The following is a 13,636-nucleotide window of genomic DNA, read 5'->3' as shown; positions in this document are numbered from 1 at the left end:
AAAACCTCAATTTGTGGGAAAAAAATCCTATGCCTTTTCTGTTCTTATTCTGCAATGTTGGAATTTCCTATTTGCATATTAAACTGAATACTATTTTGCTTCAAAAAAATCTCTTTTGAAAACTCATTTAACCTAATGAATGATTCCTTTATCCATAGATTTCTCAAAGGATAGTTCTGTTTCCTGTTCTCTTCAAGGAGAAAATGAATGTCTTATTACATTCCTAATAACCACAGATAATGAAGGAAAAACCATCATTCACAGCATTAACGAGAAAGGTGAGTGGCATGCCTTCCATTGTCAATGGTAAGTGATACTACATGAGAGGGGAGAAAACAACCAGAAAGACACTTTGGAGGCTTGCCAGGAGAGACATTTCCAAATTTATGATGAAGTGCCTCTACTTTCCCAATGACTGAAAGTTTTGATATGTTCCAATCTCTCTTTTTTTTATTAAAATTTTTGTGGTGACACTGGTTAACAAAATTATACAGGTTTCAGTTGCACTATTTCACAACATATCATCTGTACACTGTACTGTGTGTTCGCCACCCCAAGTCAAGTCTCCTTCCATCACCATTTATCCCCTCTATGCACTCCCCCATCTCTCCCCACCCCTCTCTCTCCAGCAGTCACTACACTATTGTCTGTGTCCATGAGTATTTTATCTTTTATTTCTTGATGCTCATGCCTTCCAAACCCCAACTAGCCCCCAAATGCCCCCACCCACATCTGTCCGCCTACTATCGATGGGTCTATCTCTGTTTTGCTTGTCAGTTCATTTTGTTCATTAGATTCCACATATGAGTAAAATCATATGGTACTTGTCTTTCTCTGACTGGCTTATTTCATTCAGCAAAATGTTCTCCAGGTCCTTCTATGCTGCTGCAAAGAGTAATATTTCTTTCTTTTTGGGGGGTGGGGGGTATTTGTCAACATTTTATAACTTTAAAAATTATTTATTTATTTATTTATTTTTTAAAGCAACAGACATTTATTTTCCACAGTTCTGGAGGCTAAGAAGTTCAAAATCAAGGTGCTGGCTGATTTAGGCCTTCTTTCTGGCTTTCAGATGGTTATTGATTTTAAAGAAGTAGAGAGAGAAATGACGAGTTGTTGTTCCACTTACTTATGCATTCATTGGTTGTTTCTTGTATCTGCTCTGACCAGGGATGGAAACTGCAATCTTTGTGTATTGGGGACGTAACTCTAACCAACTGGGCCACCTAGCCAGGGTTGAGTAGTATTCCACTGTGTAACTGTACCGCAGCTTTTTTATCCACTCATGTACTGATGGACACTTGGGCTGCTTCTAAATCTTGACTATTGTAAATAACTCTGCTGAACGTAGCAGTGCTTATGTTCTTTAGAATTAGTGTTTTGGCGTTCTTTGGATGTATTTCCAGAAGTGGAATCACTGGGTTATAAGATAGTTCCATTTTTTATTTTTGAGGTAATTCCATACTGCTTTCCACAGTGGCTACACCAATCTGCATTCCCACCAATTGTGCAAAGGGTTCCCCTTTCTGCACATCCTTGCCAGCATTTGTTGTTTGTTAATTCGCTCATGCTAGCCATACTGACAGGTGTGAGGTGATACCACATTGTGGTTTTAATTTGCATCTCTCTGATGATTAGTGACATTGCGCATCTTTTCATATGTTTATTGGCCATCTGTATGTCCTCTTTGGATATGTGTCTATTCTGGTCCTTTGCCCATTTTTTAATTGGAGTGTTTGTTTTATTGGTGTTGAGTTTTATAAGGTCTTTATAAATTTTGGATATTACCCCTTATCAGATGTATGGGCAAATATGTTCTCCCATTCTGTGGGGTGTCATTTCATTGTGTTGATGGTTTCCTTTGTTGTGTAAAAGTTTTTTAGTTTGATATAGTCCCATTTGTTTATTTTTTATTTTGCTTCCCTTGCCTGAGGTAATATGTCAGAAAGAATATCGCTATGAGCAATGTCTGAGATTTTTCTGCCTAAGTTTTCTCCTGGCATTTTATGGTTTTGTGTTGAACACTTAAGTCTTTAAGTCATTTTGAATTTATTCTTGTGTATGGTGTAAGAAGGTGGTCAAGTTTTGGGGGGGGGGGGGTTTACATGTATCTGTCCAGTCTTCCCAATACCATCTATTAAATAGACTATCTTTACCCCATTGTATGTTCTTGCCTCCTTTGTCAAATATTAATTGACTATAAAGTTATGGATTTATTTCTGAGCTCTCTATTCTGTTCCATTGATCTATATGTCTGTTTTTATGCCAGTACCATGCTGTGCCTCCGGGCCCAGGGTTGGTAAAAGTCAACTTTGATGCACAGTTTGGTCCTTCCCCTGTGCACTTGTAGCTTGTAGCTCCAAAAAGGTTGCTGAGAGCCAGTCACAGGCAACATCTACATTGTCCTGCACCAGAGTCCTTCCCAAGAGGCCCAGGACAAATACACCCAGTGGCCAGCTTTAGACAACATCAGAACAGGACCCAATAAGTGTTTCTAAAATTTCGAACACTAATTCTAAATTTTAAAGCTAGTTCACAAGTGGCATATCCGAAGGAAGATTGTGGCAGGCACCAGGCCTTCCTAAGGCAAATTCCACTTTGTGTGGTCCACACTTACACGGAAGCTTGCACGCCATGGTCAGGGTTGAGCCTAACAGTCAGCCAGCCTGAGGGTTGATCCCATGCATGACTGGGCCAATAGTAATCAAGACTCATTTACAGCAGGAAGGCCCACATAACCCACACAAGGTACATTCTTGGAGCACCCCACCCAGGTGATCAAGGAGTCTGCACCACTGCACCCCACAGGGTACCTACTATATAAGTCCACCCCATGAAGACTGGGAGTCATAGGAGATCTATCTAATACATAGAAACAATCACAAAGAGGCAGCCAAAATGGGGAGACAAAAATATAGGCCCCAAATGAAGAAAAAAACAGAAGAAATCTGTAGAAAAAGAGCTAAATGAAATGGAGGCAAGCAATTTATCAGATATAGAGTTCAAAGTAATGGTTATAAGGATGGATGCTCAACAGCATGTAAAAGAATATAGAAGCCATAAAAAAGGACCAGTCAGAAATGAAGAATACAATATCTGAAATGAAGAATACCCTGGAAAGGATAAACAGTAGGTTGGATGAAGCAGAGGATCGAGTCAGCAATTTGAAAGACAAGGTCTCAGAAAACACCCAATCAAAGCAGCAAATAGAAAAAAGAATTTAAAAATTGAGAATTGTTCAAGGGACCTTTGGGGAAACATGAAGCATAATAACATCCACATTATAGAAGCACCAGAAGGAGAAGAGAGAGGGCACGGAATCAATAACCTATTTGAAGAAATAATGGCTAAAGAGCAGGATGACAGCTAGGTGAAGGGGGAGGTGAGAGGGGGGAGGGATTAAGCAAAAGGGAAAAAAGACTCATGGACATGGATGACCGTGTGGTGATTGCTGGGGATGGGGTATAAGGAGACTAAATGGTAATGAAAAAAAATTCCAATAAAGATTGAAGAAAAATAATGACTGAAAACTTCCCTAACCCGGTAAAGGAAAAAGACACACAATTCTGGGAAGTTCAGAGTCCCAAACAAGATGAACACAAAGAGGCCCACACCAAGACACATCATAATTAAAATGCCAAAGGTTAAAGACAAAGAGAAAATCTTAAAAGCCACAAGAGAACGACAGTTACCTATAAGGGAGCTCCTATAAGACTTGTCAGCTGATTTCTCAACAGAAACATTTCAGAGGATTGGCATGAAATATTCAAATATGCAAATCAAGGACCTATAACTAAGACTACTTTACCCAGTAAGGCTATCATTTAAAATTAAAGGAGAAACAAAGCGCTTCCCAGAAAAAAGCTAAAGGAGTTTGTTACCTCCAATATCTTTTATGAAGGCCAGATAACATGGATGTATTTGTACCAATCATCCTCTCCCAGAAAGCTTGCTGATGAAATATAGAAATGTTAAATTCAATGTAAGCAAACGGTATGTATTTAGAAAAGACTAACAGGAAGGAGCATAACAATCCACAAGAATGAGTTTTGAATCAGGCAAAATTTGGCTCAAATCCTGCTCCACCACTGAACAGCTGCTAGACCTTCTGGAAGATATGTGCCTCTCTGAGTCTCTATTTCCTCATCTGTAAAGTGGGAAAAAGAATAATACTTTCTTTTAAGGATTGACTCAAGGGTTAAATGTAATATGCATATAAAACATATACCGGTTCATAACTTAGAGTCATGGGTCATTAAGTGATATTGCTGAATCAAAAAAGACATGAAGCAGAAAATGAGGAAGGAAGTGACCTGAGGCCATTGCTTCTGCAGCTTTTCATCTACACCAGCTCATGGAGTTGGCTTGGGACTCAGGAAACCATCAAGTAAAAGTCACATCTTCAGTGAAGAGGAGAGAGAAGTTTATATTAGAAGTTTACATAGAGAAAATAGAATAGGAAAAGATACTTTTGTTGAAAAGTTCTTAAGCTTTAATGAGAATGAGACTCACCTGGGAGGCAGGTGATTGCCTGCATCCTGAATCAGCAGGCCTAATGTGTAGCCCAGGCAACTCTGACACCTATGGCTTCAAGACCTCCTTCAAATGACTGTACCCTAACATCCCTGTCCTCATTCTTTGATACTCACAGGTGCCTCCCCTTTTCTATCTTCAGTTAAGAATGTGTCCTAACCCTTCCCAGCAGAAATGACAGCTGCATTAAGTTATACCTTTCCAGACCTTGTCATCAACCTCCTCCTCCTCCTCCTCCATAAAGCTCAGAGCCTAAGTTCTCACCCCAGACAATAGCAGCAAGGGCAAGGTAGAGGGCACACGTGTTTTGTTGTGTGTGCTTGCTCATCAGTGTGCTGAGAAAATATTGTCCTGAGTTCAAAACCAAGAGTATCAAACTGCCATCACTTCACAGTGTAAAAACCAAAGCATCCCAAAGTAACCAAAAAGTAAGTTCAAGACGCTGTAAACCAACCAAGAGAATATTATTAGAAAAATATCACATTGCAGGGCTAAGGGTCAGGGAGAACTAGAGGCGGTCACAATGCAAGATGCAAGGCCATGACCTTGAAGCTCAGGGGAGCAGAGCACACCTGGAGACTTGTTCTTGAGAATCTCATGTAAATCGACTTCTTTCAAATGAATGTATAAAATGCATCATAGAGGCCATTAGTTAAGAAAAGTTAAGGTGAATCCTGCTTTACAAGGAATAATTACTTTATAGCACAAAAAAAAAAATCCTGCTGTCTCATTGTCTGTTTTATAAAGTCAAATTCTTCTGTTATACCCTCACCCTCTGTTTGTGACCATGGCAGCAGCTTTCGCAACTTTGTCTGAAATCAAAACCATTCCTTATAATATTAATTTCATTGGAAAAACAAGTTCCAAAAAGCAAATTTCCAGAATAGGGTCTGTTTTTAATTCGGGGTGTTTGTATACAGCTGGTTTAATTTTTATGTTATTTTATTTATTTTCTCTGTGTGTGTGTGTGTGTGTCTGTGTATGAGAAAGAGAGAGAGAGAGAGAGAGAGACATGTCTCTGGCTGTTAAATGCCTCTTCATTACTGAACTGTTGGGTTTTTTCCTTTTATTCTTCCACATAACACAAGTGGCACATCAAAATACCGTCTTTCCGAGAGTACTCAGATGTCCTGATGCCTTTTTATTGAGGCTTTTTATTCTACCTATGCTATTTTTTTTTGCAGTAGGGAAAAGTGAGGAACAAGTTACCTCCTTGAGGCTTAACAGGAGTCACCGACAGCTCCAAGGAGGCTGCCTTCCTGGCAAGTGTTGCCATTCCTAGACAGGCTGGAGCTCCTAGGGCCTGAGGGCAGAATCCATCCCCAGGAGTCCATAGTCCCCTCTCACAGTTTTAAGACCAGACACTCCCAGGGTCACTGGTGGGAGGACTGGATAGAAAAGGGGCAAAATGGAAAAGGAGGAGGTGGAGCCTGAGAATTCCCGAAGTCCTCCAAACAAATTGAAAAAGTGTAGGGAAAGGTTTGCTCATCTTTTTTTCCTATATTTGGGAAAACTTTCAGAGGACAAGAGCCATAGTCATAAGGGACCAGTCAAGAATGAAATTTGGGCCCTGGCTGGTGTGGCTCAGTGGATCCACTGCTGACCTACAAACCAAAGGGTTGCTGGTTCGACTCTTAGTCTAGGGTGCATGCCTGGGTTGTGACCCAGGTCCTTGGTGAGGGGCACGTGAAAGACAACCACACATTGCTGTTTCTCTCCCTCCCTCTCTCCCTCCCTTCCCCTCTCTAAAAATAAATAAATAAAGTCTTTAAAACAAATAATGAAAGTTGGGGACCCTTCCTGGCAGGGATGTGTGTGTGGATGCTACACCCATGACTTCCAGCTTGGAGGTTCCAAGCCCTTGAGGTCTTGAGTTTAGAAAAGGGGAAAGGGTGAATTTGTAGTAGTAGTAGTAGTAATAATAATAGCAGCTCTCACTTAAGTCTTTATTAATTCCACATAGCAGGTATTATTTTAGTTGCTTTGCATGTATTAATTCACTTAACACCCTCAACAGCCACATAAAGAAGGTATTGTTGTTATTTCCATTTTACAGGTAATGAAAAGGCATAGAGAATTTAAATAATTTGCTAAGTTTAACGGAGCAATTATGTCCCAGAACTGGTTATGGAACTGGAGAGCTACTTTGAGTCCACGCTCTTAACTACTGGGCTATACTGCCTCCTACTGGCTGTACAATCATAAATATTTGAATCCCCAAAATACTTTCAGCATCTTATATCGTGTTAGATATAAGTGTGTTAGATCAATATGTTAGATAAGCACTGTCCAATGGAAATGTTAATACAAACCACATATATAATTTTAAATTTTCAAGTAACTGCATAAAAATGTTAAAAAGGTGAATTTTAATAACAATGTTTTATTTCATCTACTATATCCAAAATATTGTCATTTCAATGTATACATAATCAATATAAAAATTTATCAATAAGAAGGGTTACATTTTTTCATACCAAGTCTTCAAAATTAGTGTGTGTTTTGCACAATACAGTTCAGAAAAGTCACATTTCTAGTGTTCAATAGCCACATGTGGCAGGTACCAGACGGGCAGCATTAGAAACTCAGGACCTTGGAATTCGGCAAGCGCTTACCAGGGTTTTCTACTGGGTAATACCTGACTTGGTACGTGGGCCAAGATCTCGTCTGGAGAAACGTATCATTCCCAATGACTCTAAATTCTTAAAATAATTATCTCCGCCAAGCCATGCCTGCTCCTCCTTTTTTATTCCCTAGTGGAGAGCCTTCCTAATTCACGTTCTGGCTCATGGCCCTAATTCATCTTGCTTTAAGCAAGAGCATGCTATGCCCTACCCCAGACGGTTTGTAGTCAAGGATGTAGCCAGTATATATCCTCATGGACAGGAACCTGCTGCTTTGGTTTGCAGTAGTGTTGCTAACCTATTAGAAGCAGCTATGGTTCATTGCTATGCCAGAAACAGTCTTTAGATCTTCATACTGTAGTTGCTATTTCATTAGCTCCTTTACTTCTTTCTGCATAATCTCTTTACATGGTATTTTTGCCAAGTAACAGAGGTATGTGAGACCAGGCATCACACTGTTAGGAGGTCATTAGTCCTGATCAAATTCAGATCAGTAATAGATTCTTACCTTGAAAGTAGCCTGAGTGGCCCTGGTTCTATAATTCTCCTTGTTAAATATCCAAAAGCACTAGGAGTTAAAGTAAAGTAAGCATGATTTATTTTCTCCCCAGATACCATGGATTTGTTACTTCTTGCAGAGGGAAGCAGATATTTAATGATAATTTTTATATGGAATTTTCCCCAGGAAAGCGAGGGAAGAGCTTAATTATAATGTTTCATATTGAGAAATGTATCATCTCCCAGGCATATTGCAAGGATTATTAATCATTCTCTCATCTATAATTGGAAAATTACATTAATATCATCAATAGTCAAACTAACATTTCATAGAATGTTCAAGTTAAAAAGACTATACAAAACATCTAATTCCCCAAACTTCCCTGAAGATAACAGTCCCTTGGGATACTTTAAGTAATAAAAAATCAGTGGCTGCATCCGAGACCCACTGAATCAGACTCTTGGGGGGAGAGAGACGTTGAGGAAGCTGTAGATTGAATAAGCATGAGCCCCTGGCTTAATCTTATTGTCGGGAAGTTAAGGGAACACCAAAGCCCCACACCTTTGTTTTACGGATGAGGGGCCTGGGCCTCAGAGAGATCGAAGGATTTGATGGGTTTAGACAGTTGCTGTACATCAGATGGGAATGGAACCCAACTTTCCTGACCCCAGCCCAGGAATGTTCCAGGACCTCAGGCGTTAGAGGTAAAATAAAACTGAAAGCTGTGATTCTCTTCTGTCCATTAAAACATAATAAACAAACAAACAAACAAACAAGCAGCAGCTTATTTATTTAAGTAACCTTTTCAGAGGGCAGGTTTTATATAATTTTGAATATAATCCCTTAGACAGTTTCAAAACAATCCATTAAAAAGTGTGCGCGCACACACACTCATCCCGTTTCTACTTCATCGTACACCCAGAAATGACCATCTTTAGTGACTAAATTACAGTCTTCTTTATGGCCCGTTAGATATTCTATGCGCATTAATTTTCACTCTTTTGCATTCTAAATCTTTTTGAGTCAGCCATTCAAGTGTATATCCATTTGCGTTGAATAATCAAACTCTTACTTTATCTTCTGTTCTACTTTGAAAGAATAGGGCTATCTTACAACAAGTAACTCATTTTTTAAAAATCAGCAAAACTTAAGGTGTTACTACTTTCCCTTTATGGGAGAAAAATCATGGTTGGAAAATTTAATGAGAAATGCTTATTAAAATGTTAATTGTACCATCTTTCTAATATAACTTTCTTTGCTTCCAGAGTGTCCAAAACCTCCAAACATCCCCATGATCATGCTGGGGGTCTCACTGGCCATTCTGCTCATTGGGGTTGTCCTACTGTGCATCTGGAAGCTGCTTGTGTCGTTTCATGATCGTAAGGAAGTGGCCAAATTTGAAGCAGAAAGGTCAAAAGCCAAGTGGCAAACGGTATGTGAACTCTTAGGGGTGGCTCCTTGTCTGCAGGAAAAAGTGTCTTGTAGGAGAAGCAGGAAGTCAGCTTTCTTCTGCTGTAAAAGCGAGTTAGAATGGCATGTTCTTACTCTGCTCCTCTCCCCAGTTCCCCGACAGCTTTGATCTCTGTTCTGCTTCTGTCCGTTACTTGGGTCCCGGGTGGCCCTCACAGCACATGTTTTTCTCTCACCGAGGTGAGGGATTTTCCCCCACTCTGGAGTCTCATGAAACTTCTTGGTTAGTTACTTAGGGACATCAAGGGCATGCATTTTGTTTCTCACCACCAGGAGGACCCCATAAACATTTATGTTATAGCTAATGGAATAAGGTTCGTGAGTACGAGACTGTTCATGCTGATTACAATGGAAATGCACATTACTCATAATAGGTTACAAAGCAAAGTTGAGAAGAGTTTTAAAATACTATCCAGTCCTTCTGAATAGCATAAATTTCAAACAGCTACCTAAAAAAAAAAACCCAAAGGTATCAACCTTTAAATATATGTACTCAATAGATATAATTTATGTGTCTCCTCTTTACAGTAAGCAAACACAGAACAGGGCTCCAATTTTCTGTGTCTCTTTTCCACAGGAGAGATAATTACATTTCTAGAGGCCCATAGAAACAATTTCATGGTTTTAATTTCATCTCTCTCTCTCTAATCGTGCGTCCAGCTAGCTAATAGTAATTATCCTACATTGCTGATTCTAAAACAAGTAATACCACAGGACCAAATACAAGCAAACACAATGCTCCTTTGGGGTTTCTGCCCAAATATATTGGTGTTAACACTTTTTTCTCTAAGTCTTTAGTGATATCTTCAATTCCTAAAGCAAATGGAATTTTCTGTTTTGGATAAATTTACCTTGATAAGGGATGCTTATGTCTTATATAGTTCTTTTGAAATAATCACATATATGGTATAGGACAAAGGACAACAAAAAGTTTTATCTACTTTGCCTTCCCATTAAAGATGCCTTTAGACACAACAACCAGATGCAATGGATCTTCTGTTGATCCTGATTCGAAGAATCAAAAAAGTACATTTTTTTGACAACTGGAAAAAAGTTAGTGTAGACTGGGTATTAAAATGATGGCAATGGTATATTTACACAATGGAATTCTACGCAGCAGAGAGAAAGAAGGAGCTTATACCCTTTGCAACAGCATGGATGAAACTGGAGAGCATTATGCTAAGTGAAATAAGCCAGGAAGTGAGGGACAAATACCATATGATCTCACCTTTAACTGTAACATAAGCAATAGAAGAAAAAAGCAAGCAAAATATAACCAGAGACATTGAAGTTAAGAACAATCTAACAATAGCCAGGGCGGGGGTAGGGGGTGGGGGCGGGGACAGTGGGTAGAGGGGATTACAGGAACTACTATAAAGGACACATGGACAAAACCAAGGGGGAGGGTGGAGAGGGGGGAGGGAGGTGGGTTCACCTGGGGTGGGGTGGAGGGATGGGGAGAAAAGGCATACAACTGTAATTGAATAACAATAAAAAAAAATGATGGCAATGTATTGTGGTTAACTTAATTAGATATATAATGGCATGATGGCTTTGTTAAAAAAGTAATCCAGATTTTGGGGTGAAAGAAAACTAAGCCTGGGTTTCCTTTGAAATTATTCAGCCGAAAGAGAGAGAGCGATAGGTAAAGTAAGTGTGGCAAAATCGTAATAATTATTGAATCTGGGTGATAGGTCTGCAGAGGTTCATTAGACAGCTTTTCTCTTCTTTTGTGTATCTATGTATTTTTCATAATTAAAAAAACCCTTCAGGAAAGTCAGTTGTGGATTTGCAATGAGTATATAATTTATTCATCCCTAACAAGGTCACATGCAACTGGACAGGTTAGTCTGGTGACTTAGAACCCAGTGCCATGAGGCCAAAGTGCTGAGGCAGTTACCTTCACCTGATCCCCTGGCCATAGCTGTTGCAACTCTCACCACCTGTCAAGCAAATGCCTGGCCATGGTTAGAAGGGCAACCAGGCAAAAGAATATGGTTAAGTTGGCACCAAAAAACCCAATAGCAGAAGCTGGTTGAACAACCACCAGCCCTCTGAAGTCATCCTGATAGCCACAACTTGAATGTAAGGAAACTGAGGCTCTGAAAGTTCAGAGATTTCGCACCCTGTTGATCCACGGCCGAGCTGAGATCCTAACTGCAGCCTCATCTTCAAGCACAGTCTTGACCCTCCTAGCAATAATGAACAGGTGTTCCACAAACAAGCGCTCAGGCAATTATGCGATGTGTATCTACCAGCCAGCACATTTTAATGTTCTCATACAAAAGCATGATTACCGACTAGTGATTAATATCTTTAAAATAACATTTTAATTAACAGTTAATTTCTCCAAAACATGAATCGTTTCCCTCAGGATGTAGAACGTGACTGAAATTCAAATAATAAATTTTTGCTGTTTCTACATCTAAAATGGAACAAAAATATGCATTAAATAGATAAAAGCATGAATGAAAAATGTTATTCCCTTGTTAAACTGAGTCTCTTTGAATAACAAATGTTTGATGTTCTTGACTAGATAATGACTGGGTAATAACTATTCACTTGGATGCAAAAGAGGTTTAATTCAAATAATTGAATTCAAATTTCACTAATATATCTTATTTAAAAGTGTCGCTCAGTATATCCATTTTGAGGTCTTCAATTTGATTCCGTTTTCATCTAAAATCTATTTCTTCTTGAAGAACTGAATTTGACTGGACCGCCACAGACAGTAGAGGTAGATGGGTCTCCCGACCCATAGATCCCCGTTGGACTCCAAAGGCGACAGAGCTGAGGATGAAAGAGTTTCATTCTTGCCTCCCGAAACATTTCATCATAGACATAAAAGAAAGGTTACCTTTTATTACTTTTAAAAATAATCTTCCCATCCACTTTCTTTATGAAAACAGAAAGGGAAGATATTTAAATTCATTTTTGATTAGACATTTTTTCTACGATGACAAGTCATTAAGTAGAGGCAAAAAATGTTCAGTCTGACATTTCTAGCAGTCATGGATTGATTTCGTTCTGTGCTAAGCAAATCAGGTCTGCATTTGGCAGTTAGGCAATCATTAAGAGAGCTTTCTTATTACCACTTTCTCAAACTCTAAAAATGTGCCATTGCGCTTGCAGAATCCTCAGCCTACATTAGTACCCCCAGGTCCCTGGGGGAGTTAGCTTAGTCACCCCAGACGGCTGGAGGAAAGAAACCTTTTCTGAACAATGAAGGAGTGTAGATTCGCCTGAAACGGAGCCAGACATAAGCCAGCGTCTCAGCTGGAAATCCTCTGTGGGAGGCTGCCACCTGCATGGCACCGAGGAGACAGTATCAGGCACTGTGACACTTTCTACTGTCAACAAAACCCAGTTTGAGCTCATTCCCCTGAGCTCTGATCATCCGTTGAGAGCAGGAAATATTTCTGCCACTCCCCAGTATATACTTACCCTCCTACTACAGTGGGGTCTGCTTTATCCATCACCCCCCATCAGCATGCCCAGGCCCTATAACTAGCTTTGCAAGACACCCCCAAAATATTCTAGGCCTAAATAAACGAAGTTGCTTTGAAATACAGGATGAAAACCACAATCATCAAAATTAAACACTCAACTAAATGTCTACAAAATAACATTGTGCACTCAATCGTCGACTGCAACTTAAGTTGCCTCCTTTATAGTGCACATAAGAGATATTTAGAGTAAGATGGAAGTGGATTTTAATATGTTTAATGTGAAATGGGATGAGGCTCACAGGAGTTCCTGGTCCTATGCAGATGTAAGCTGGCCCTTCTCACAGAAGTTTACACTGAATTTCAGGGTGTCTTGTCTGTTCCCTAAGCCACCCTCTTCCTCCAGGTCAGTGGCCCTACTCATTATCCTCACCCTGCACTTCTTACTTTTTCCATCCATCCTCTCCAATTGAGTGCCTTATTCTTCTGTAACTAACTTAAATTTAATAGCAGAGAGTCTCTTAAACTTAATATAATTCCATATGTGATTTTTGTTTGCAAATACTCTACCTGCATCTACAACCCCCTCAGTATGCCCTTCACCCTCCAAACCCCAAGTTCTCATGGCGGCAGGACTAAATAAGGACTGGAGGGCCCTCAGGATTATCCGGGCTCACCTCAGGAGTAGAGGCAGCACAATGACTTGGCCTTCACTCATCACCCACCACCAAGGAGCCTGTTTTCTGTTTGCCCTCAGACTGAGATAGCATCTCTCTCCAAAGGCACATGAACAAAGATATTGTGTTACTCGGTCTGAGGTCAGGCCGCTGGCTCTGGGCAACATAGAAGCAGGTGCAGATGTCATTTCTCCTCAAAGTGAAGATACTGTGGTGAATCCAAGGGCAACAGGTGGGAGAGGCCAGGGAGTGGTTTTAATTTTATTCAGGTCTCCTGAGAGCTGAGAGAAATGTGCTGAGAAAACCAATACGATCGTGTTTTTTCAGACCTATGCCTAGAAATTGCTTCTATCTCTACAATTCATGGAAGAAGGAGACCAAAGTACG

At 39.9% G+C, this 13,636-nt stretch overlaps 1 protein-coding gene across 4 annotated transcripts in view; it reads left to right on the top strand.

The window, feature by feature from the left end:
- The window catches only part of ITGB6 (integrin subunit beta 6), a 162,514-nt gene that overhangs the window by 130,620 nt on the left and 18,258 nt on the right, over window positions 1–13,636 (top strand). For all 4 annotated transcript variants that reach the window (XM_053918719.2, XM_053918718.2, XM_053918720.2 and 1 more), the window contains 2 exons: window positions 159–278; window positions 8,922–9,088. In XM_053918719.2, coding sequence (XP_053774694.1) covers window positions 159–278; window positions 8,922–9,088 — 287 coding nt within the window. The remainder of the gene's footprint in view (window positions 1–158; window positions 279–8,921; window positions 9,089–13,636) is intronic.

Source organism: Desmodus rotundus, chromosome 2, assembly GCF_022682495.2.
Source record: "Desmodus rotundus isolate HL8 chromosome 2, HLdesRot8A.1, whole genome shotgun sequence".
In the NCBI taxonomy this organism is placed as follows: Eukaryota; Metazoa; Chordata; class Mammalia; order Chiroptera; family Phyllostomidae; genus Desmodus; species Desmodus rotundus.
The sequence above is the reverse complement of the archived record's forward strand: the minus strand, read 5'-3'. Positions and strand labels throughout refer to the sequence as shown.